Genomic DNA, 27,657 nt, shown 5'->3' with positions numbered 1-27,657 from the left:
GAGTAACCATTCTTTATAGGAAGCTTCACATTCTACAAAATTGTAATAGTCTCCTTAAATTTTTCTTTCCTAGCTAGACTAGAGAAGCACAGCTTTCTTGCCATTGTTATCTAGACGACTTTGAAGGGCGGTAGTTGTTGGAAAAGACGGTTCAAAGTATTCAAATGTTGTTTGAGGGTTTCTGCTGGATTGTAAGGAATAGTAAAAGGCTGCAATTGTATAAGTAACTTACTTATTTATAGTTCCCGCAAATGTAGCTGCAAGAGTGGTCCACATCTCCTTGGCTAATTTTATGGAGGTGTGCAGTGGAAAAGCACAAGATTTTAGAGTGAGAAGAGAAGATGGAGACAACATAAACACAATGGAGCTGAACAAACTAATGAGATTGAAATAAAGGTACAAGCCTGCAGCTCGGGGCATCAGTGAGGACACCAAATGAAGGTAGGAGAGAATGACAAAACTAATGAGGGAGACTGGAATGAATGATGCACTATACATAATGGAAAGGGGAAGGTATAAGTGGCCCAAAGCCCAAGAATCTGGCAGACCTGCATTTAATGCACATCAGACTAGTAAAGAAGTGCTATCTAGTCAAAATTGTAGGGACCGGTGAGACACAGAGATAAAGGTAGACAGACCTTACGCTCTGAGAGAGACAGAGAGAGTGCAAGTAAGCAGAGTAGAGAGTGAACACGTTTTTTGGTACAATGACGAGTGTACCATTTTAGGTTTTAGATAGATATATGTATGAAAGTACAATGTGCTAAGGGTATGTTCACACCTGTGCACATATAAAAGGCACGATGGCCCTTTATTCCCAACAACCTCCCACCTAAAGACAATGTGCCTTAAGAGGAGAAAAGAATCAACTAAGTCTAAGTATGTACAAAGCTGAAATAAATATATCTATCCAACTCCCATCATCTGTCGGCAATGAGCAAACCGCTCTACTGGAAGACCCTTCATGAGAAGGTTTGCAGGATTATCATCTATATGCACTTTGACAAGCTCAATGCTCTTGTTGTCAAGTACATCTCTAATGAAGTGAGATTTCACCTGTATTTACTTTGTCTTTGCATGAAAGACAGGATTCCGTGCTAGCATAATAGCACTCTGACTATCACAATGGAGTACAGGTAACTCTCTGATGCCAAGCTCTCCCACCAGACGTGAAAGCCATAAAGCCTCCTTGCATGCCTCAATGGTAGCTACATACTCTACCTCTGTGGTAGACAATGCAACACACTTTTGTAGCCTAGAGATCCAAGAGACCGCTCCTCCTGTGAAAGTAAACACATACCCAAAAGTGGACTTCCTGCAGTCTGCATAACCAACATAGTCTGTATCCGTAAAGCCAACAACAGATGCCTTCTGCTTTTCAAAGCAGATGCACAACTCCTTTGTGCCTTTAAGGTATCTCATAATACATTTCACTGCATCCCAATGCTTATTGCCAGGGGTTGCCATGTATCTGCTAACCACTCCCACTGCAAAAGCAATGTCAGGACGTGTAGCAACCATAACATACATCAAACTGCCAACAGCTGAAGCATATGGTATCTTGGCCATTTCAACCTTCTCATCATCAGATGTAGGGCTATCCTCTGTACTGAGTTTCACATATGGAGGTAATGGAACCCCAATTGTTTTTCCCCCTCCATATTGAAACGCTGCAAAACTTTGGAGATATACTCCTGCTAAGATAGATAGAGTAAACCTTTAGATCTATCTCTAAGTATTTGCATGCCAAGAATGTGATTTACATCACCTAGATCCTTCATGTCAAAGCTGCCATGAAGACTTTGCTTCAATGAATCTAAGGCATGAATATCCCTGCCAGCAATCAGCATGTCATCAACATACAAAACCAAGATAATCAGGCTGCCATCTGCTGCCTTCTTGGTGTACAAGCAATGATCCACTTGACTTCTATGAAAGCCTTGGGACTGCATGAATGTATCAAACTTATGATATCATTCTCTTGGTGCTTGTTTCAGCCAATACAAACTCCTTTTGAGTTTACAGACCATTTGTTCTTTCCCTTGTTCAACAAACCCTTCAGGTTGCTGCATATATATGTCTTCATGCAGATCACCATGTAAAAACGCAGTCTTTACATCCATCTGTATGAGCTCCATATCCTCAACTGCAACCAAGCCTAAAATGGTTCTCAATGTAGTCATCTTGACTACAAGAGAGAAAATCTCATCAAAATGCCCTTTAGCCAACTACGCCAAGTCCCAAGTGTCATTTTGCATGGAAGGGTTTTCTGCCCTTTAGCCAACTGTATGAAGTCCCAAGTGCCATTTTTGTCAAGAGATTCCATTTTTGACACCATGGCTTTATACCATTTCTTGCTGTCCTGTCTATCCATTGCTTCCTTGAAGCAAGACGGTTCACCATAGTCTGTCAACATGACATACTCAGCCACATTAATTGCACCAGGAACAAATCTGTCAGGTTGTCTAGTAGCCCTAGACGATCTCCTAACCCAATGGTCATTGTTTGCTGGCTATTCCTGCAAATTTCCATTTTCAACATGCTGTCCTGGCATTTCAGCCTGCAAATCAGCATTAACAGCTTGTTGTCTTGGCTGTTCCTGCACATGTAATGGCTCATTTTCATGGACAATAGCTAGCTGATCATTTCCAGCATCATTTCCTACATTTACAGGTTCATTTACAGCAAGTATTTGCTGCTGTACAGCGGGCACATTTTGTTGTCCAAAAGGTATTTCTTCTCGGAATACAACCCTACGGACCTCCTCAGTCTTTTCGGGTTGTTTATGCATGCGATCTTCTCGGAAGATAACATCATTGCTGCGTACTATTTTCCTTTTCTCAGGATCCCACAATTTATACCCCATTTCACCCTCGTCACCATATCCTAGGAAAATGCATTTACAGGACCTTGGCTCAAGTTTGCTTCTTGGGAAACTCCCCCCCCCCCCAAAGACCTGTTTGGTGACCAATTAATCAAGTGAACGGTTGTCATAACAGCCTCTACCCAAAAACTATGGGGTAATGCAGCATGAGACAGCATTGTACGGACCTTATCCTGTATGGTCCGATTCATACGCTCTGCAACTCCATTTTGGGGTGGATTATGAGGGGCAGTGAGCCCCCGCTTTATCCCTTTGTTGTCACAAAATGCCTAAAAGACTTTGGACACATTCCCCACCATTATCAGAGCGAAGACACTTAAGTGTCTTATCTGTCTAATTTTCAGCCAATGCCAAGAATTTTTTTAAACTTATCAAGCACTTCATCCTTGCTACGAATAGGGTAAACCCATACTTTCTGTGTAGCATCATCGACAAAGGTGAAAAAATATTTCTTTCCCCCTAAAGATAATCTTGGCATTTGACATACATCTGAATGTACTAACTCTAGAGGAGAAGATTTCAAAGAAAGAGACTTTTTGTGAGAAGTCTATGCATGTTTGCCATAAATACAATGATCACAGTGCTCAAAATCAACATAACGAAGACAAGGCAAGTAAACCAAACGAGAAAGCACATTCATTCATGTTTGACTCATGTGTCCCAACCGGCCATGCCACAAAGAAACACCTGGCTGCTCAGTCACGGCAACAACATGGTCACACACACTAGATACATGAAGTGGATACAACGTATCACTCTTGCAACCTCTGGCAATAACCCTAGATCCCTTACAGATCTTCCATTTTCCATCACCAAAGGTGGTATGAAAACCATCATCATCTAGATGCCCTGTGCTAATCAAGCTCTTCTTGAGGTGAGGCACATGCTGTACATACTGAAGTGTAAAGACAGAGCCGTGCTGAAACTATAACTGCACACTGTCAATGCCTGCAATCTCACATGCATAGTTGTCCCCAAGATGGACAACACCATGTTGACCCCCTGTATATGCGGAAAACCAGTCACACGATGAGAGGTGACATGAAAGGAAGCACCTGAATCAAGAATCCAGATATGCATGTCATCATCTGTATCTGCAAGTAGAGCATGTGCACCAAAATATGAAGAGACAAAGAGTACATCACTCCCACTGTCACTGTCATGAGTGACTACATTCACCTCTTCAATTTTTACACTGCTTTTCTTAGGCTGGCTGTCCTTCTTCTCTTCCTTGCAATCATCTATCTTCTTGCCTTTTCATTTCTCTTCCTTCCATTTGTAGCAGTCACATTTAAAGTGACCCTTCTTGCCACAATGATGGCATTCAACATCTTTGTCACGTGATTTACTGCGTCCCTCGCCATCATATTTGCCCTTTTGCTATGATCTTTCCCTAGTATGCAAAGCACTGGAAGACTTACTGGATGCATTGTTCTGCCGATTCATCTCTTCCATAAGTAGAGCACTCTCTACATCAGCATACAAAAGGATCACATTAGAATTGCTCATAGCAGTCCTGAATGTATCCCAACTCTCTGGTAGAGTGCAAAGCAAGAAAGTAGCCTTAAATTTCTCATCAATCATGAACTTCAAGGCAACCAGCTGGCTGAAAATGGAGTTAAACTCACTCAAGTGAGTAGACATTGCTGTACCTTCTTTCATACGCAAATCCATAAGCTTTTTCAGCCAATACACTTTACTTGCAATGCTCTTCTGTGCATACAGTTCTTCCAATCTAGTCCATATAGCATATGCAGAATCCAAACCTTCAATGTTGAAGAGCAAGGCATCAGAAATCGATAGCTCTATGGTTGAGCGTGCAAGCTCATTCAACTCATCCCAATCGTCCTGATCCATGTCCACAAGCTTTGCCCCTTTAGTTTTGATCAACTTTGCCTGCTTCTTTTGTAACAAGATATTGTAGCACTGTTTTTGCCACACTACAAAATTATGTGCGCCTTCAAGCTTCTTTATATGCATCAAATTACTGCTGCCATTGCTGCCAGCCATGGTTTTCAGCTCAAAAGTGACCAAAAAACCAGTAAATGCAGGCCCAAATTGTCACCCAAGTGACCAAAGTGCAAACAAGTACCAATCACAATAAATGACCACACAGAAGTACAGATTTCAGATCTGTAATTCAGTTTTCAGAAACACCAAACCAAGTGCTACAGCATTATCCAACTGATTACAGCTGTTCCAAAGGGCATATGCATCACATTACATGAGAAATCCCAAAATTTCAGCTGCAATTTCTGTTGTACATGTACCCACAAGCACAAAATTTGACATGAATGGTCAAAAGCCCCAAAATTTTGTGCTTAAAGCATCAAACACACATCTGCATTTTCTGTCATGCAATGAACAAGCCAATTTTGCCAAAATAGGGAAATTTCAGCAAAACCCCCAAATTTTACCAAGTGTTGATGTCCAAATTGTGCGGAATTCAACCTGCATGTACATAAAATGACCAAATGCTACACAAATTTTGCCCAAATTGCACAAGGTCCAATGTGCCTCAATGTCGAGAAATTGGATTAATTTCAGCCCAATTTGTGCATGTACATGAAAAGCCCCAAATGTCGGGGACAAAATGTCACAAATTCCTGCAATTTCTGAGACAAATTTGCTTGTTTTCCTGCATCAAATTTCCCAAATCCGGGAAAAGCCCCAAATTTCTAGGCTAAATATTGAGAAATTTCACTCAGATGAGCAAAATTTCAACAATTTTGGCGAAATCCCCAATTCAAATGCGCACAATGTCTGCAATTCCGACGCAGATGCCTCAATTTTTCACGAACAGTGCTCAGTCTGGCAAAGCCCCAGCTTTCTGGGCCAAAATTGCACAAAGTTAATGTTTTGTGCTTGCACGCATGAACCCCAATTAGGGGAAGGAATTTGAGAAAAAGATTTTTTTGAAAAAAAAGTTTTGAATGACGGGTCCATTGACCCGTCAGGCCTCCCCGTCACGCGTTCACCCACTGGTTCCGTCACGAGTTGCGCGCCGCGTCAGGTCTTCTTGCCCGCTGGCTCCGTTACGCGTTGCCTACTGCCCACTATCATCCGTCAGTTGCAGTCGTTTTGGTCCACGCTAGACCCCAACTAGTCGCAGCCCGTCATGCCCGTGCAGTCGCCTTGGTCCACGCTGGACCCCGACTAGTCGCAGCCTGTCACGCTACTGCCCGTTCTATCGGACTGTTGCCCGCCAGCAACCAGCCAGCGATTCCTGGTCGCACTACCTCTTGCCGGCTCCTCAACAGTCCACAAGACTGTTACACGAGACTCTGCATGTCACCTGCACCTCTCAACAGCTTGAGTGAGCCATTGGCTCTGATACCAGTTTGTAGGGACCGGTGAGGCACGGAGATAGAGGTAGACAGACCTTACGCTCTAAGAGAGAGACAGAGAGAGTGCGAGTAAGCAGAGTAGAGAGTGAACACGTTTTTCGGTACAATGACGAGTGTACCACTTTAGGTTTTAGATAGATATATGTATGAAAGTACAATGTGCTAAGGGTGCGTTTACACCCGTGCACATATAAAAGGCACGATGGCCCTTTATTCCCAACAAAAATGCTGCTGCCAAGTGTGCCAGCCCACTCACAAAGTGTCCACACTACCATGTGGCTCAAATGCCTGCCCAGAATACAGAGAGAGAGAATACCCAGTCTTGCTGTTCATCTTGGGCTGTGAGAATGCCATACACAAGGACCACTAAAATGTCTGAGAGAGAGAAACTGGCTGAAACTGACTGTGTCAGAGTTCCTAATGTCCTTGTCTGACTCAGATTGAGGCTCACAAGCAGAAGATGACCGTACGAGACACAGGTCTGCTATCTCAGATGTTGGATGTAGCAAAAGGCTAAAGGTAAAATTTTAGTGTCCTTGGAAAATGTGCAAGGTGCACCTAGGAACTGCCCATTAAATAATTGATTAATCTCTGGCTCTCTAGACCCTAACACTGAACCCTTGCCACTATTGGACCTATCCATATGTCCTGCACAATTATGTGATGCCTTGCCTACACAATGAGCTAGGCATTAATCACATGTAAATCCTGAACTTGGAAAAATGTCTCTTGTTGAGAATGCAGGTTGGAGCCTTGCATACCAGCCAACTCCCTGTCAGAGAAATTGACCCAAAACCCTAGCCTACTCCCCTGTTGGCAACCCTCCCCTCCTGTTTCCTCTTGTCGATGTGTGTGTATTCACAATATCTTCCTACTGTCTAGGTGGTTTCAGCACAAAGATTTGGATTCGACAACTCAAAGAGTCACATTATTTGTACACCAAACTAACTTTAATCTTTCTCATGAATAAAGCCTATCCAAGCTCAAGGATCATCAAAGTTGACTAAGGTCAAAAGCATCATTACCTGATTTAAAGTTCGATGTGCTGCCAGGACCGCAGAAAGGTTAAGCATGGGTTCACCCATGCCCATGAAAACAACATTGGACACTCGATGTTTAAACAGCTCCTCCATTACAAGCACCTTATCAGAAAACATAAAAAAGGACTGTTCAAAGAGAACAAAGCCTTGCCACACAAAGATGATATACCATAGATTCTCATCAAACCTCACCTGGTCAACAATTTCATGTGCTTTCAGATTCCGAGAGTAGCCTCCTTTTCCTGTGGCACAAAATGCACAACGAAGTGGACACCCAACCTGCATTCAAAAGATGATCAGATGTGACATAAAATTAACTTCATCTCTACGGAAACATGTGGCAAGAAGACCAAAAAATCCACCCAAATCATAACCTTTCACATTTTAACCTCCTCCCATATGTAATTTATCGAATCCAATCTCTTCAAGTGAAAAGAAGACCTGCGAAGATACGCATACAGTAAGTCGATTAATTCCACGAACTTCTTCCACAGGAATTCCCACAGTCTCAACAAGCCTTGAATCTTCCAGCTTCAGCAAAGCCTGTAAATAAACACAATTATAAAATGTGTACTATAGCATGCACCTATTCTCATGCACACAGTAACAACAGATTTCTTTCTCGTGATTTATCTTAACTTAAAAGTTGACCTAGCATTCATAATTTTCATAGCATGTGCTCTATGTGCAGACCTTCACAAACCTACAAGTTTGCATGCCACCTGCTCTCATGTGCAAATTTACGTAATAATGTGCTAGTTGTACATAGCAGTGTTTCAGTCCCTGACACAACTAACCATTTCTGAAGCCGGTTGGTCAAGATCCTCGAGGAAGGCATTCATAGTGAGTCTTCTCAGCTCTCATCCATGTCAACTCTCGAGTTTCATACTACTTGTAGCCTAGAAGAAGGTGTGAGGGTGCATGTGGAAGCAACAATGCATTATGGAAAGAAGACATTGAAAATGAATGCAAATGAATGTAAGACCTTAATACTGATGATGAAATCAAATTTGCATACAATGTTGGAGACCACGAACTGCGCTATGCACAAGTGCCAACTTCCAACTGGGCTGTTGTGTGAGGGCCCAAAACAATATTTCCAAGAGTTTTGGAAACAAGGAAACTGGAATGCATTTTGGAGTTGCAAAATAGAGTTGAAATGGCCAAACAAGAGCCAAAAAGAGAGGGTCTGTGAGTGTGAATGCGTGTGCGTGTTACCAAGAAGCAATACTAAATTACTTTCATTTTTTAAAAATTTTACATTATATTGCTCAATAAAGCCATATTGGCCCCATCATACAGCTTTGTTATATATCATGAAAAACAATAATATTGTATTCAATCATCAATGGACCACATACTTGCTTGAGTATAACATTGATAGAAATTTGAGAGAGCTTTCTATAAATTCCAAAGTGATACACCACAATAGAAGAAAAGGATGGGCATTCCATTCCATAGTTGCCAGGGTTTCAAAAACCAGAGGTATGAAACGGGTTTCAAAAGTTTCATGTGAGTTTCCTAAAACCTAAGAAAACAGATTTCATTTGAGATGAGAATTATTGAAATTTTTTATACATATATCTACTTCAAGTCCTATGGGCCACAACAAGACACATATGGCACGTGATTCAACATTGTATACAAAATCTAAGTGAATTATCAAAGACCAACAATTTACATGCACGGGAAACCATATTCCACGATTCATCATCCATATTTCATGAGCACAAAAGAAGCAAAATGCCATAGATTAAAACTGCTCAAACATACAAACTACAATCAATGCCAAATTAGCAATAACAATCCATGTCTTTTTAGGATATCAAAATGAATTTGTGGACCATGTGACATATCACATGAATCATGAAAGCTGCTAGTAAACATGTTCAAACTTCAAATCCACATCTCTCTATAGGCCAACTTTAATAGGTGAAAAAGAATGATTTGATACAACATGCAAAACTCATTTGTGAGGATCCACACTTCTATAAATAGACACGCTGCCCATCAATCAGACCATTCCTATTTTACAGATTGCTGCTGGTGACTGTTTGCACCCTGCTGTCCACATGGTAGACTGTGTTTACTAATGATTTGCATGTTCCAAGCTCCGTTATACACTATGCGGCTGTCATTGAGTGCTGATGCCATCATCAACATCTACATTTGCTGTCCAGCCCTGCCATGCAGGCTGCCACATTATCATATCTGCTACATTTCATTCAGCTCCTGTCGCCTACGTCTTCTAACACTTTTCCAGCCTGCTGCCCATTGTCCGTGCTGTCCAGCTTCATCCGGCACTGATCCAAACATTCTCAAATCTACATTTGCTGCTGGCAAAGCACATTCAGAGGCTATCTGCTGCATTTTCATTCAGCTGCTGTCACCTACATCTTCTAACACTTTTCCAGCCTGCTGCCCACTGTCTGTGCTGTCCAGCTTCATCCAGCACTGATCCAAACATTCTCATATCTATGTTTGCTGCTGGCAAAGCACATTCGGAGGATATCTGCTGCATTTCCGGATCCGTCAAAGTATAACACACTCTCCAGCTCACACTCTCTACCCTAGTCCTAGAGACACAGGAGTTCAAGGATCGATATTCATTTTGCATAGTGTGTTTGCTGCATTGAGCATTGTATCCATTCATTATTCATTTATTTATCTTCAATGTTAATTGTCCTTGAGTTATCCTTGTTAGCAATCATGTGTGTCTTGTGTGGTCATCTCTTGCCTGTGAGCCTTAGTCTGAGTCAAATGAGGACATAATGAGCTTTGACATTGTATTTGTCTATCATTTTATGTGCTTTAGGCATTCTAGATGGAGGGCACATTAGTGCATGCCCCAGTTTGCCTGTATGCAAGCGGCTTGCCCTTCCTTTGTGATCCACCAGCCCTCCTCACTCTCTCATCCCCCTAGCGCCCACCCTAACACGTAGAGCTACCTATTGGGGCTGACTATTGCAACCTTGTACCTTCAACCATTGCAGTCACGTTATTCCTTCTCTCTTGCGTTCTCTCTTTGTCTTCTCCTCCTCTCCATGTTCACTTTCCTCTTTCTATTGCGCACTCTCACATAGTATCAATGCCATGCATGGGAGTCGGAGATCTACAAAGAGGAGCGTGTTGTCCATGACAAATCCAACTAGGCGCCTTCCAAGCTGTGCTACTGTTAGCCTATCACTTTAAGCGTTGTAAATCTGTCATCTCCCGGTTGTGAGCTCCTGTCAAAGTCTGGTGTTGACATGGAAGCTCTTGCATTTTAGCATACATTTCTCTTGTTTTAGGCCAGGTTTTTGTGTCTCCCAATCGAATTTCATCTCATGTCAATCACACACTATCCGAACTGCCATGACATTATTTATAGTATTTTTTTTAGCAATCGGACTGTATTTATTGCAGTCCTATTATTGTTTCCAGCAGGTCGGCCCCTATTTTCAGGTTGGCCAGATTTGGGGGTTTCCAGCTATCTATAAATGCCCCCTCCCCCACTTTCGCCATCATCTTTTGCAAGCTTCTCCTCCAACTATAGACACGCTCCTCCGTCTTTGGTGCTGCTGCTGCAGGCATCATTTCAGGCCAGATCCGGTGCCCTCACTGAAACCTCAGGCTGTGTGTAGGGACTGATCAGTCCATCTGTTTGTATTCATCATTTATTTCAGTCAGTGCGGGTTTCTTTCTTCCTTCCTCTTCCTACTGTCTTCTTCCTCTGTGCTCAAGTTCCTACTTCCGTTGCACACTCTCACATGGTGTCATTGCCTAACAAGAGATCACAAAGGAGCTTTTCATCGCAAAGTCCATCCCAAACTGTCAGGCAACCTTCACCAAATTTACATTTGCTGTAAACGCAACCTTCCAAGCACTAGGCGACTACACTCCACCCACTACTTTCAACATCCTTTGCTGGCTAGACAACAGCGTTTCTGGCCAGGCGACTGCATTTGGCTGCAAACGCAGATTTCTACTACTTTTTTTACGTCTTTTTGCCCTTGGCAACAGTCTCTAACTATACACGACAGCTATTTGGGTGCATGCAATAGCTTTCTAGGTGTAGACAACAGTTGATTCCTCATGAAGCAAAGCCATATTATCCACCTCAAACAAGTGTGCGAAGACAGACTCAATGGTAGCAGGTGTAGCCTTCTAATCCTTGGACCCCTCCTTAGGCTTTAAATGGGGGTACTTCTGCCAACACCTCTCCTCAGGATGAGTGCCCTTCCCATAGTGTGGACACTTGGGCTTTTTCTTCTTATCCTTGGAGTCATCCTTCTTGTCCTCGTGTTTCTTAGCCTGTGGCTTCCCCTTCTTCTTCATGCCTCAAGTACCTGCAATAAAAGCCTTCGTGGTGCTAGATCCACTAGTCCCCACCTCTCTAAGACACTTATCATGCTCCAAGACAAGCAGTGAAAGCTTCTTCCAAAGAAGAGTATCTTGGGTCCTTGAAGTTAGAAGGTTGGTATACAAGACATTGTACTTAGGAGATGGTAGCCGAGTCAATAGAATCATGGCCATATCCTTTGAAAATATCATACTCCCGAGGAATGGAAGCTTGTCTCACATATTCTTCAGTTTATTAATGTGATCCTTCATGGAAGGAGGGTCATCAATATTGAGCATCCAAAGCTTCTTCTCCAAAGAGATCTTGTGGGCAAACTTTTTCTGATGGCAAAGAGATGCAATCTTCTTCCACACCTTCGTTGCAGTCTTCAATCTGCGAACATGAACCAAGACAAAATAGTGTAAACTCATAAAGAGGAAGTAACGGGCTCCAAAGTTGAGCCGATCCCAAAGGGTTGCACGATCCATCGATGATCCATGTGCGGGGTCCCTGGGCAACATGGAGAGAAATAAACTCCAAAAGGTCAAAGGTATTGAGAATACACTCCATCTTCATGATCATAGAGAATAATTGGAACCATCCAACTTGTCTTCTTTGGGTAAAGAAGGAAGCATGGGCACGTGTATAGTGGGTGCCATGTAAGGCATCTTCAGGCTAGTAGATCGTGCCTTACGAGAAACATGAAGGGAAGGAGAAGAGGGAAGCTTCGAACGGGGAGTTTGCATAGGGGACCTCTAATAATCTCATTGTTGCTCAGAAGAATGATGAGAGACCTCATCCTCTGAGCCAATAAAGCTGAAAAATTGGTGTTAAGACATCTTTGAGAACCTACAATCACCCCGAAAGCTATGTTTGGTGATTGGACAACAACCTTGGCCCGTGGATAGCGAGACCTCTTCCCAAATGACTTACCGACAGGATTGGCTTCAAGTTATGCAATCCAGAGGGGGATCCATCTCAATCTCCGTATGTGGAGTAGGGACCATTCCCTTGTTGCCCGCCAATCGGCATTCTTCTTCGGCCAAAGTCCTCTCCGTACCAAATTTAGGCTTTAACCTTCTGTCTGTTTTACAGTCTTACAAAGCTAGATACCCAAGCCATCTTTACCTAGGATGCAATTACCATGGAGGATGTATCTTCACGAGCTGTTCTTTCGACAAGTACACAAGAGGGTAGCTCTATACGCTCACAACCCTTGTGCGCGATCTTCACACGAGCTTGGGCTGCTTTGGCATGCTTGTTATGGCCATTTGAATCTTGATGCTATTCGGCAGGCTTTGCAACAAAACATGGCTAAGGGACTTCCAAATTTCCCATGCGTTGACACACTATGCCCTGTTGAGCTAAAAATGCATAAAACATGCTTAATTAATGAAGAAACCTTGTTTATTTAAAAGAAATGCGGTCCTAGAATGTTTTTGTCCCATAAGCACAAACCCACTTGGGAGGGCCCAAACTTTCTATGAATACGTATGCTACCCTCCATTTAGCCCTCAATCTCGTTTTTGCAAATTTCAAGTGTTTCGGTTTGTTGCCCACACCCCGTTCGCAGAGGACATCTTAACCGAAGCTGTCCATTTCAGTCTCCATCAATTGGCTCCTAATTTTCAGCCCTCTTCGCGCAGTTTGGAGCTGATTCCAGCCAGACGACTATTGTTCTTGTGCGGACCTGCTGTCGTACAGCCTGCCACGTCATCACAGTCCTACAGTCTGCCTTTTTAGTCTTTCTTTCTCTTGCAAGCTGTCCTGCCTGCGTTTTTAGTCTCTCTCACCTGCTGCCTTGCTGCGATTTGGGATCCGTTCAGAGTACAACACACTCTCCAACTCATTACCCCTGCCCTAATCCTTGAGATACAGAAGTTCGAGGTTCAGTATTCATTCACTACATAGTGTGTTTGCTGCATGAGCATCGTATATTCAGTAGTCATTTCACTTCATTCATTCACTCCGTTCATTGTCTCTGAGTTACCCTAACCCTAACTAGGTTCTTTTATCAGTCTGTGCTTTGTCGTACGGTTTCTGTTTATGTTTCTATGTTAGGGTATTTCTTTGCATGCCCTAGTTGCTTGAGGAGCAAGTAGCATACCTAGCCTCATCCACAAGCTGCTACTCGAAGGACTTCTACACTGCTTGAGTTGGTTAACACCAACCTTTGCGGACCTATGGGCATGGCCTCCTTGGAAAGGCCAAGTACCCTATGTTGATTGTTGACGACTTTAGTTGTTATGTGTGGCCCTATTTCTTGGAGTAGAAGAGCGAGGCGTACTCCTGTTTCTACGAGTGGAAGGTGTTTGCAGAGAAGCAAACCTCCTTCAAAGTCCACGGAGTTCAAGCTGATCATGGTGGCGAGTATTGTTCTAACCTGTTTTCTAAGTTTTGCAAGGATTAGGGTATTCGGGTGGAATATTTCCATCCAAACACACCCTCTGAAAATGGTGTGGTGGAGCATGCCAATCGGGACATGCTTGAGATGGCCCACCGATCGATGTTGGAGTGTAGGCGTCTTCCCCATTCTTTATGAGGTGAGGCTGTGGCTACTATAGTTCATATCCACAATAGGTCACCTACTTCGACATTGCAGGATATGACTCCTTACCATGCTTTCTTTGGAAAAAAGCCTTCTATTTCCCACTTTCACATCTTTGGATGTGAGGCATATATCTCCATGTGGACAAGAAGAAAAGGTGGAGCAAACTTGATTCCAAGTCGAAGAAACTTATCTTCATTGGTTACAATACGACCGCGAAGGGCTATTGGCTCTATTACCCGATGACTCATAAGATCGAGGTAGCAAGGATGTGATCTTCAATGAGGCCCTAGCCTTCAAGGACCCAAACAATGGTGCTTTTGCTACAGATGGTTCTTCATCTTTTGACTGACCCCCCCTCCCATCAACCCCTCCCCTTTCTTCTAGGTTACCCCTTGGCACCCCTTCTTCATCTGCGACTCCTCCCCCTTCTTCTCCCACACCTTCACCCTCTCCCTTTCCACCCTTGATGGCTCCATCAACTACTTCGTCATCAAGTGTTCCTACCCCTTCCCTGTCTCCTAAGGTTTCCTTTGGGAACATTGAGCCATCAAAGTGGAAGCTCTCTTTATCAAGTGAGGAGAGTCTACCTTCCCTTAGTAAGGAGGAGTCCCTTCCACAGACAGGTGCTTTACAAGTACCAAAGGCTTCTCCATCTCCTTTGCAATGAGATAAGCCTATCATCATCCCTCGATGGTATCACTCGTTCATGCAGGATTTAGGGATTACTCAGTTCCTTGAGATGCCTTTTGGCCCATGCAGGTCAGCCAAGTTACAAGCTCTATGGGATAGTTGACTTTGTGTGAACTATGCTCTTATGTCTTGGATTTATCAGGACCATGCGCCTACTTCAATTGATGAGGCTCTTGCACAGGATGTCTGGCGTAATACTATGCAAGCTGAGCTCAATTCTATTGAGTAGAACTAGACTTGGGAGTTGGTTCCTCGTCTAAAGAAGCAGAAGGTGATTGATGTGAAGTGGGTCTTCAAGACCAAGTATCTTGCAAAAGGGACCTTGGACATGTTGTAGTAAATAAAGGCCTCGTGCCTTTTAAATGTGCTCGGGTGTGAACACACCCCTAGCACTTGTACTTACACATATATATCTATCTAAAAACCTAAAGATACACACTCGTCATTGTACCTAAAAACGTGCTCACTCTCTACTCTGCTCTCACTCACTCTCTCTATCTCTCACTGCGCGTAACGACAGTTTGTTTCGATCTCCGTGCCTAATCGGTCCTTACAAATTGGTATCAGAACTACAGTTGAGGCATCCGTGCCTCTCGGAGTTCGTGTAGGACAAACGAGCAAGTCGTGAGCTGCAGGCATCCTGGGTAGTTACATGCGAGCAGGAAGTGTCGCAGGCAAGCTTGACATGAGGAGTTGCAGGTGTCGCAGAGCGTGCAACAGGTTGACAAATGATAGGTCGTTTCTTAACTGGGCAGCGACAGACGGCAGTCAGTTGCAGTGAGACGGGCTGTGACGTGACATGCAGGCAGTGGGTAGTAGCAAACGGCAGTCAATCGCAGCAAGACTGGACGACTAGGTGACTGGGCGACAATAGTGAGTAGACGGACAATAGTGAGTAGACGGGCAGCGACAGACGGCAATCAGTTGCAGCGAGACGGGCTGTGACGTGACATGCAGGCAGTGGGTAGTAGCAAACAGCAATCAGTCGCAGCAAGACTGGACGACTAGGTGACTGGGCAACAATAGTGAGTAGACGGGCAAGCATTGTTACGAGCATGCACCTGCAGCGTCACACAATGTGACACGGGCACCAGATTGCGACCTGCACAATGGGTCTATTGACCCGCTGTTCAACATTTTTATTTCTTCAAAATTTCTTTTTTTTTTAAGTTTCCTTACCGAGTGTTCACGCGTGGAGGCACAGCTTCCAATTTGGTGCAATCTTGGCCCAGAAATTTGGGACTTTCCCCAAATTTGGGGATCTCAACGTAGAATTGGACAATCTGACTCAGAAATTGCAAAGTTGGTGCACATTTTCCCGGGAATTTTGGGGCTTTTCACATTTTAGTGAAATTATTTCAATTTCACTAAAATTAGTGCACGCATGACTTAGAAAATTTGGGGATTCGTCCAAATTTGATGCGAGCAAGATGCAAAGTGATATTTGTCTCGGAAATTGCATGAATTTATGACATTTTGTCCCCAAGATTTGGGGCTTTTCATGTACATGCACAAAATGGGCTGAAATTAACCCAATTTCTCAACATTGAGGCACATTGGACCCCGTGCAATTTGGGGCTTTTGTAATTTGGGTAAAATCTGTGCAGCATTTTGTCATTTTATGTACATGCAGGTTGAATTCCACGCAATTTGGACGTCAACACTTGGTAAAATTTGGGGGTTTTGCTGAAATTTCCCTATTTTGGCAAAATTGGCATGTTCATTGCATGACAGAGAAAATGCAGATGTGTGTTTGATGCTTTGAGCACAAAATTTTGGGGCTTTTGACCGTTCATGTCAAATTTTATGCCCGTGGGTACACGTACAACAAAAATTGCAGCTGAAATTTTGGGATTCCTCACGTAATGTGATGCATATGCCCTTGAAACAGCTGTAATCAGTTGGATAATGCTGTAGCACATGGTTTGGTGCTTCTGAAAATTTAATTACAGATCTGAAATCTGTGCTTGGGCATGGTCATTTATTGCTAATTGGTACTTGCTTGTACCTTGGTCACTTGGGTGACAGTTTGGGCCTGCATTTGCTGGTTTTTATGTCACATTTGGGCTGAAAATCATGGCTGGCAGCAATGACAATAGTAATCTGATGCACATAAAGAAGCTTGAAGGCGCACATAATTTTGTAGTTTGGCAAAAGCAGTGCTACAATATCCTATTACAAAAGAAGCAGGCAAAGCCGATCAAAACCAAAGGGGCAAAGCCCACAGACATGGATCAGGACGATTGAGATGAGTTAAATGAGCTTGCACGCTCAACCATAGAACTATCGATTTCTGATGCCTTGCTCTTCAACATTGAAGGTTTGGATTCTGCATATGCTATATGGACTAGACTGGAAGAACTGTATGCACAAAAGAGTACTGCAAGCAAAGTGTATTGGCTGAAAAAGCTTATGGATTTGCGTATCAAAGAGGGTACAACAATGTCTACTCACTTGAGTGAGTTTAACTCCATTTTCAGCCAGCTGGTTGCCTTGAAGATCATGATTGATGAGAAATTTAAGGCTACTTTCTTGCTTTGCACTGTACCAAAGAGTTGGGATACATTCAGGACTACTATGAGCAATTCTAATGTAATCCTTTTGTATGCTGATGTAGAGAGTGCTCTACTTATGGAAAAGATGAATCGGCAAAACAATGCATCTAGTAAGTCTTCCAGTGCTTTGAATACTAGGGGCAAATCACAACAAAAGGAAAAATATGATGGCAAGGGACGCAATAAATCACGTGGCAAAGATGTTAAATGCCATCATTGTGGCAAGAAGGGTCACTTTAAACATGACTGCTACAAATGGAAGAAAGAGAAAGGAAAAGGCAAGAAGACAGATGATAGCAAGGAAGAGAAGGACACTCAGCATAAGAAGAGCAGTGTAAAAATTGAAGAGGTGAATGTAGTCACTCATGACAGTGACAGTGGGAGTGACGTACTCTTTGTCTCTTCACACTTTAGTGCACATGCTTTACTTGCATATACAGATGATGACATGCATACCTGGATTCTCGATTCAGGTGCTTCCTTTCATGTCACCCCTCATCGTGAGTGGTTCTCCGCCTATACAGGGGATCTACATGGTGTTCATCTTAGGGACAACTATGCATATGAGATTACGGGTATTGGCAGTATACAGTTACAGTTTCAGCATGGCTCTGTCTTTACATTCAGCATGAACGGCATGTACCTCACCTCAAGAAGAGCTTGATTAGCACAGGGCAGCTAGATAATGATGGTTTTCATACCACCTTTAGTGATGGAAAATGGAAGATCTGTAAGGGATCAAGAGTGATTGCCAGAGGTTGCAAGAGTGATACTTTGTATCGACTTCATGTATCTAGTGTGCGTAACCATGTTGTTACTGTGACAGAGTAGCCAAGCATTTCTTTGTGGCATGGCCGGTTGGGACACATGAGTCAAACAGGAATGAAAGTGCTTTCTCATTTGGGTTACTTGCCTTGTCTTTGTTATGCTGATTTTGAGCATTGTGATCATTGCATTTATAGCAAACATACACAGACGTCTCACAAAAAGTCTCTTTCTTTGAAATCTTCTCCTCTAGAGTTAGTACATTCGGATGTATGTCAAATGCCAAGATTATATTTAGGGGGAAAGAAATATTTTGTCACCTTTGTCGATGTTGCTACATGGATGGTATGGGTTTACCCCATTCGTAGCAAGGATGAAGTGCTTGATAAGTTTAAAATATTCTTGGCATTGGTTGAAAATCGGACAGATAAGACACTTAAGTGTCTTCGTTTTGACAATGGTGGAGAATATGTGTCCAAGGCCTTTCAGGCATTTTGTGGCAGCAAAGGGATCAAGAGGGAGCTCACTACCCCTTATAATCCACCCCAAAATAGAGTTGCAGAGTGTATGAATCAGACCATGCAGGATAAAGTCTGTACGATGCTGCCTCATGCTGCATTAGTCTATGGTTTTGGGCAGAGGCTGTTATGACAACCGTTCACTTGATTAATCGGTCACCAAACAGGTCTTTGGGGTGGGGAGTTCCCCAAGAAGCGTGATCGGGCAAGCTACCTTCATATGCTCATCTGAAAGTGTTTGGCTGTGAGGCTTTTATGCACATTCGTAAAGAAAAACGCAACAAACTTGAGCCAAAGTCCTGTAAATGCATTTTCTTAAGATATGGTGACGAGGGTGAAATGGGGTATAGATTGTGGGATTCCAAGAAAAGGAAAGTAGTATGCAGTAATGACGTTATCCTCCGGGAAGATCACATGCACAAACAACCTGAAAAGACTGAGGAGGTCCGTAGGGTTGTATTCCGAGAAGAAATACCTTTTGGACAGCAAAATGTGCCCGCTGTACAGAAGCAAAATAGAAATACCTGCTGTAAATGAACCTGTAAATGCAGGAAATGATACTAGAAATGATCAGCTAGCTATTGTCCATGAAAACGAGCCATTACATGTGCAGGAACAACCAGCACAACAAGCTGTTAATGCTGATTTGCAGGCTGAAATGGCAAGACAGCATGTTGAAAATGAAAATTTGCAGAAACAGCCAGCAAACAATGACCATTGGGTTAGGAAATTGTCTAAGGCTACTAGACAACCTGACAGATTTGTTCCTGGTGCAATTAATGTAGCTGATTATGTCATGTTGACAGATTGTGGTGAACCGTCTTGCTTCAAGGAAGCAATGGACAGACAGGACAGTAAGAAATGGTATAAAGCCATGCTGTCAAAGATGGAATCTCTTGAAAAAAATGGCACTTGGGACTTGGTGCAGTTGCTTAAAGGGCAGAAAACCCTTCCATGCAAATGGGTTTACAACATGAAGGTCACTTCTGGTTCCTCACCAAAGTACAAAGCAAGATTGGTTGCAGAGGGGTACAAGCAGGAACATGGAATTGACTTTGATGAGATTTTCTCTCCTGTAGTCAAGATGACTACATTGAGAACCATTTTGGGCTTCATTGCAGTTGAGGAAATGGAGCTCATACAGATGGATGTAAAGATTGTGTTTTTACATGGTGATCTGCATGAAGACATATATATGCAGCAGCCTGAGAGTTTGTTGAACAAGGGAAGGGAAAAATGGTATGTAAACTCAAAAGGAGTTTGTATGGGCTGAAACAAGCACCAAGAGAATGGTATCATAAGTTTGATACATTCATGTAGTCCCAAGGCTTTCATAGAAGTCAAGTGGATCACTGCTTGTACACCAAGAAGGCAACAGATGGCAGTCTGATTATCTTGGTTTTGTATGTTGATGACATGCTAATTGATGGCACGGATACTCATGCCTTGGATTCATTGAAGCAAAGTCTTCATGGCAGCTTTGACATGAAGGATCTTGGTGATGCAAATCACATTCTTGGCATGCGAATACTCAGAGATAGATCGAAAGGCTTACTCTATCTATCTCAGCAGGAGTATATCTCCAAAGTTTTGCAACGTTTCAATATGGAGGGGCGAAAAACAATTGGGATTCCATTGCCTCCATATGTGAAACTTAGTACAGAGGACAGCCCTACATCTGATGATGAGAAGGCTGAAATGGCCAAGATACCATATGCTTCATTTGTTGGCAGTTTGATGTATGCTATGGTTGTTGCACGTCCTGACATTGCCTTTGTAGTGGGAGTGGTTAGCAGATACATGGCAACCCTTGGCAAGAAGCATTGGAATGCAATGAAAGATACCTCAAAGGCACAAAGCAAAGGAGTTGTGCATCTGCCTTGGAAAGCAGAAGGCATCTGTTGTTGGCTTTACGGATGCAGACTATGCTGGTCATGCAAACTGCAGGAAGTCCACTTCTGGGTATGTGTTTACTTTCACAGGAGGAGCAATCTCTTGGATCTCCAGGCTACAAAAGTGTGTTGTATTGTCTACTACATAGGCAGAGTATGTGGTTGCCATTGAGGCATGCAAGGAGGCTTTATGGCTTTTTCGTCTGGTGGGAGAGCTTGGCATCACAGAGTTACCTGTTCTCCATTGTGATAGTCAGAGTGCTATCATGCTAGCACGGAATCTTGTCTTTCATGCAAAGACAAAGCACATACAGGTGAAGTACCACTTCATTAGAGATGTACTTGATAGTAAGAGCATTGAGCTTGTCAAAGTGCATACAGATGATAACCCTACAGACCTTCTCACAAAGGGTCTTCCAGCAGAGCGGTTGGCTCATTGCCGACAGATGATGGGAGTTGGATAGATATATGTATTTCAGCTTTGTACATACCTAGACTTAGCTGATTCTTTTCTCCTCTTAAGGCACACTGTCATTAGGTAGGAGGTTGTTGGGAATAAAGGCCTCGTGCCTTTTAAATGTACTCGAGTGTGAACACACCCTTAGCACTTATAGTTACACATATATATCTATCTAAAAACCTAAAGGTACACACTCGTCATTGTACCTAAAAAACGTGCTCACTCTCTACTCTGATCTCACTCAATCTCTCACTGCGCATAACGACAGTCTATCTCGATCTCCATGCCTAACAGGTCCCTACAGGACAAGCATAATGCATAGCTTGTTGCCAAGGGATTTTCTGAAAGGGCAGGTTTGGATTATTTTGAGACTTTCGCACCAACAACTCAGATGTCCACTATTCCATCTATTCTTACTTTGGCTGCCTATCGCCATTGGCCTTCTGAATGACATCTTGGAGGAGAAGATTTAGGTCTTATAGCCTCTTGGTTTTTTTGCATAGGGGAAGGAGGACCATGTTAACAAGTTAAGGGAAGGCCCTATATGGCCTAAAGCAAGCTACTAGGGCTTGGTATCAGCGGATTGATCAATTCTTCTTGGATAGTGGCTTCCATCGATCAGATCATGACCCCAATCTTTATTACAAGATTGAGGAGAACGGGTGCGTCTTGGCCATGTTGTATGTTGACAACCTCATCATTACAGGCAGCGACACATAGAAGGTTGCTCATACTCACCAAATATTGGGCCAGGAGTTTGACACGACGGATCTTGTGATTCTGCATTTCTTAATTGGATTGGAGATCTATCATATGGCACATGGCATTTTTATCATTCAGCATAAGTATATCTCCAAGCTTCTTTTAAAGTTTGGTATGGCCAAGTGTCGGCCTATTTCCTACCCCATGGACCTGGAGTTCAAGCTTTTCGCAGTAGGAGATCCCCTTAGTGATGCCACCCGTTACAAGTGCCTTGTTAGCTTTTTTGTCTAGTTGATCCATACTCGGCCGGCAAACATCTCTTTTGTGGTGGCTTTGTTGTCTTCTTTCATGAAGACTCCTACTAAGGGTCACTGGCGAGTTGCCTTGCACGTTGTCGGAGGGGGTTTTGTCGAAAGGTCGAATCCACCGGGGATCAGAAGTAGAAGGAAGTAGAGATAGGAGATGGAAGAGAAGATAGAGAATACCCAAGTGGTAAACACTACAAAGACAAATCACAATGAATTGAATTAATATATATTGAAAGAACCTAGAATCTTCGCACTACTCAGAAGCAATCTCCAGGCATTAGATATCCTGGAGCTTCTTCATAGAACAAAACGTGCATAAAAATTACAACTCCTTCTCTGCTGCTCAAAACCCAAACCTGATAACTCCGTTGGCTTCGAAAGGGGGGTAAAACCCCAGGACACCTAATCACAGATCTCCCAAATCACTCCTTTCAGTTCAATCTACAGTTTTCAGCTTGTTTACAGAGATCACGACGCGCGCGATTTTGTCAATCCGTCCCTCTTGTGAAAATTCCCTAATTGGCTGAAAAAGCAACTAGCTTTTTGCATGCCATCCTAATCTAGAAGCTTTTTTCTAACTTTTTCGAATTTTTACAATAAATAATATCAAAAATAGGCTAAAATTATCCAAAAATCTAGTATTTTCGGATAATCCATGCAACTCACACTAGTACTAATGGCTCAGATCACATTGACTCTCTAGATCAATAAAGAAGTCGGATGATGATGCATTCCATACTTTTTCACACTGTGTCCTTATAACATCACGACATCCATCCCCTCTGAACCTGAACATCCTCCAGTATGTGTCAAAATCCTAGTTGTCACCGAATTATGAGTCCTCCTCATCCTTTGCAACCATATCCTTTACTTCTTCATCTTCCATATCTTCTTGGCTAGCCCCTGTATCAGGACCACTATTTTCTTCCAATTCTGACAACTCATAGGTAGTAGATTTCCGCCTTTTGAATAATTTGATTCTTTTCCCTGCCACTGGAAGTTTGATGACTGTCCCATCCAGCTCATTTAATGCATAAGTAGCATTATCAAACACCTGTCTTATCACACAGGGTCCAAACCATCTTTTGAAAACTTTACGCATGGCACTATGCTGGTTATCTAAACTGCTATCATAAATCAATACCCAATCCCCATCTTGTATGGTTCTTGGTCTCAGTCTATGTCTTTTGTCAAACCGTTTCTTGTTCTATATCCTTGCTGCCCTTAACTTTGCAGTTGCTGCCTCTATGTCTTCTGGCTTTTTTTCCAACTGTCTAATGTGTAAGGCCAACAACTCCTCTCGATTCAACTCCTCCTCCCAAGGTAACATACTCCATGTGACTGTCATCTCTTCTATCGGTAAGATAGATTTTGATCATACATCAATTCTGCAGGCATATATCTTGTAATAGCACTATGAGTTGTTTTGTCGGCCCACAAAGAAGGAAGCAATCATGGCCACTCTTTTACTGTTACATTAATAAGTTAAATTACAGGAAACAGGCGCAAGGGACGACCGTCCAGGGGCCTTGGGCACCCGAACAGGGTTTAGGGGAGCCTAGAATGAACTAGAGTCCAAGAATAGTAGGACTCATCAAAGGTTGACGGTTGGCAGTCGGATCACGATGAGAGTTGCCAACAACTATCTAGGCAAGGTCGGAAGGAGAAACGGAACTCGTGCCACTATTCTCTGGATCGTCAGTTGTCTCTGGGGGGGAATCGACTCTTCTTGAGTTTGGTTTGAATCTAGTTCCATGTTTCATTTCTGCACATCGTATCAGAGCCGTCAGGTCCTGCTTTCGTCCATTTCTCGGTGTCATACGGGACTGGCGTGAAGACGATGCCCCACACGTCACACGTCATACGTCATACTGGCCGCACTGAGTCATACAGCGTGAAGACGGTGCCCCTCACGTCACACATCATACGTCATACTGGCCGCAGTGAGTCATACACGATTGATTTCGTGAGCGCAGTAATTGGACGGCAGTCAAACCCGACGAAGCCAGTCGAACCAGTCTCACTTGTAGCAGGCGTACAGCTGGTTCATGTGACCATTGGGAAGGGGTGTATTTAGTCCCCTCCTTACTAGGTGTTCCTGCCAATAAGCTTTATTTCCAACGTGACTGGCTCAATTTGGGAAAGGCAAATTATTCCTCACTCTTCGAGGTTATTATTAAAAGCTAGCAACAGTTGCCCTATCACTATAACCAGGGAAGTACTTCACTTTGTACGCAAATTTCTTATATTTGCTTTCCAATTCCAGTGTATTAATGGAAGGGAAAGGGAGAGAGGGAGTAATTGAGGGTTCTAGTTCTGGGAACCACCCTATGATAGATCCCCATGAAACAGAGATACAAGAAGAACAGTGGGAAGAATTTTTTGCCACACGAGAATAATTTGATGATCTAACTGCTCGTGTGCAAGCACAGGGGTTCAAATGGAATTTTTAACTCAAACACTCACCGAAATAAAATCTCAATTAACTTTATTACTAGAAAGGGATAAAAATAAGATAGAAACCTTGGATATCCCACCTTCATCGAAAGATTTGGATGTGACTATGCGAGATCCTAAGGAACCCCACCACAAGTTGAGGAATAATCCAATTTTAAAAGATATGAAACCCCCTCAGTTTCACAGGGAAGAAAAAGATATAAATAAAGACACTATCTTTAATTTTCTCCAAAAATGGAAAGATTTGTACAAACTTAAAAATACTCCACCACATGTCCAAGTGTTGGAGGCCAGTTTAACTTTGGGGCCAAAGGTGTATAAATGGTGGCGAGCTTTAAAGGAGAAAAATAAAATACCTAAAACTTGGGCTCAATTTGAATCACTCTTTTTGAAAGAATTCCATCCTGAAAATGAAATGGAAAGAAATTGGGAAGATTGGGATTATGTCAGACAAAAGGGAAGACCCCTGCTGACATATCTGGAGGAATATCGTGAGATAATCCTCAAATTGGAAGGAATAGATGAATTTCAAAAGACAAGAGGATTCATTAGGGGACTAGATAAGGCCTGTAAAAAGGAAGTGAAAAGGAGTTCACCTAAGACGCTTAAAGAGGCAATTAAATTTGCATTAATCAATGAAGATAGTACGCGTCCAGGTACACTCACTAGTCTCATTGATACGGAGCCCAAGTCTAAGGAATTGGAAACCTCAAAATTTTGTAGGCAAATTTAAAAGGAAAATACCATTTCTTAAGTGCAAGAAACAACCTTTTGAAAAGAAACAATATGTAAGGCCAAAGTTAAGTCCAGATGACTTTGATAAGGCCAAAAAAGAAAAGTTGTGTTTCGATTGCCTATCCCCTAACCATGCTGCTTGGAATTGCCCTCAAAGGAAAAAGGGGGAAGATAAAGGAAAGGATAAGGACAAGGGCAAGGGAAAAGAAAAACAAATCCATGTAGTGTAGACTCTAGAATTAAAGGGGCATGAAAAGTATAAATCCTTAGAGGTTTTGCACAAGGATGTACAACACAGGTGTTGTATGTCAACTTCTATGTGGCAGCCTACCTTTGGGCCACTTGATTTAGTTAGAGTACATGGATTGATAGCTGGAAAAAGGGTTAGAGTCATGATTGATGACTCTGCTACCCACAATTTTATAAATTATGCACTTGTCAAAAAATTGAAACTTTCCCAACAAAAGAGTGAGCATCAATATGTTGTTCGTATGATGCAAGGTCAAAATAATAAAATATGGGATACAATGGTATCCAAATTGAAAATTGAGATCCAAGGATATAAAGATAAACTTGATTTCCAAATTATGAATATGGAAAGAGCCAATATTGCTTTAGGGAGGGAGTAGCTATGGGGATTGGAACCATCCTTAAAACGTAGTTATCATCATAATACACTGGAATTTGAAAGGGATGGTAAGACTTTTGTGATTCAAGGTGAACATGAAGTATCTGATAATCCTTTGTTGTGTTCCACTGAAGTTCAGAAGCTGATAAAGAATGAAGCTTGTGAGGTATATATGTTATGGTCTCTTCCTGTACAAAACACTTTTACTTTCTATAATATAAAGCAACAATTTTCTTATGTTTGTGAGTTGAATGTAGGTAATGAATTAAGTGGTTTGTTAGATGAATTTAAAGATGTGTTTCCTTCTAATTTACCAAGTGGCCTTCCACCAAATAGAGGTGATATAAATCACCCAATTGACACAGATAGGAATACACACCCTATTTCTAAACCACCTTATAAGTTAAGTGAAGCACAGCACCAAGAAGTTGAAAGACAAATTAAGGATTACCTTAATAAAGGGTTTATACAACCCAGCAATTCACCTTGGGCTTCGCCAATTTTATTCGTAAAGAAAAAAGATGGTTCTATGCGACTTTGTGTTGATTATAGAGCACTTAATAAGATAACGGTGAAGAATAAATTTCCTATGCCCAAAATGGAAGATCTTTTTAATCAATTACAAGGAGCAAAATTCTTCACAAAGATAGACTTAAGATCAGGCTATCACCAAGTAAGAATTAAGGCACAAGATGTTCCTAAGACAGCATTTCATACTAGATAAGAGCATTATGATTTTTTGGTGATGCCTTTTGGCCTCACTAATGCACCAGCTACCTTTATGAAGCTAACGAATAGTGTATTACGGCCCTATCTAGAACATTTTGTAGTATGTTTCTTGGATGACATCTTGATCTTTAGTAGGTCAAAAGAAGAACATTTGGAACACTTACAATTGGTATTCCAATTGTTAAGAACACATTCCCTTTATGCGAAGAAAACTAAATGTGAATTCTTTCGCACAAGAGGTCAAATATTTAGGGCATATTATCTCGAAGGAGGGAATCAAGATGGATCCAGAAAAAGTAAGGGCAATTATTGAATGGCCATCTCCAAGAAACCTGGAAGAGCTGCAGATCTTCCTAGGATTATCTGGATTTTATCAAAGATTCATTCGAGATTATGCCAGAATAGCTGTTCCAATGACAGACCAACTTAAAGGGAAAGGGAAGAGCTTTAATTGGGAAACAGACCAAAATGAAAGTTTTCAAAAACTTAAGGTAGCTATTGCTACAGCTCCAGTACTATTAATTGTGGATCCCAATAAACCATTTGTGGTTGAAACTGATGCCAATGATAAGGCGATAGGTGCGGTCTTATTACAAGAAGGTCGACCACTTGCTTTTGAAAGCAAGAAATTAGACCGTGCAAAACAGAATTATTATGTTTATGAAAGGGAGCTGTATGCAATAGTACATGCAATGAAGAAATGGAGGCACTATTTGTACGGTGCCAAACTTTTGATCCTGTCGGATCATGAAAGCATTAAGTGGCTTAATGACCAACCGGATCTACAAGGGCATAAAGCCAGATGGGCCGAACTCTTCCAAGAGTTCGACTATGAGATAAGGTATAGAAAAGGAAAGTATAATATAGTGATTGATGCACTTAGCAAAATGCCCATCATAAATTAATTGAGTTTTACTCAGTTCACTTCCGATTTGCTTGAATCCTTAAAAGGGAAATGCCAGGCTGATCCCGCTTATTCCAACATATGGGAAGCAATAAAAAATGGGGATCCAAATGGAAGGGCCTCCACTGAGGAAGGAATATCTAAGGATGTTCAACAAGGAAATGGAGCATT

The 27,657-nt window shown here is 42.3% G+C and overlaps 1 protein-coding gene across 2 annotated transcripts in view; it reads right to left on the bottom strand.

Moving 5' to 3' along the window:
• LOC148036896 (Radical SAM superfamily protein) overlaps nucleotides 1–27,657 on the bottom strand; it is a 78,520-nt gene that overhangs the window by 19,839 nt on the left and 31,024 nt on the right. For both annotated transcript variants that reach the window (XM_087675817.1, XM_087675818.1), the window contains exons 4-6: nucleotides 7,713–7,814; nucleotides 7,464–7,550; nucleotides 7,257–7,373 (exon numbers count right to left, since the gene is read on the bottom strand). In XM_087675817.1, the coding sequence (XP_087531943.1) occupies nucleotides 7,257–7,373; nucleotides 7,464–7,550; nucleotides 7,713–7,814 (306 nt within the window). The remainder of the gene's footprint in view (nucleotides 1–7,256; nucleotides 7,374–7,463; nucleotides 7,551–7,712; nucleotides 7,815–27,657) is intronic.

This window comes from Lygodium microphyllum, chromosome 4 (genome assembly GCF_053477565.2).
Source record: "Lygodium microphyllum isolate KBCC chromosome 4, Lygodium_microphyllum_v1.1.10, whole genome shotgun sequence".
Lineage (NCBI taxonomy): Eukaryota > Viridiplantae > Streptophyta > Polypodiopsida > Schizaeales > Lygodiaceae > Lygodium > Lygodium microphyllum.
Note: the sequence above shows the minus strand (reverse complement) of the source record. Positions and strands in the feature narration are given on the sequence as shown.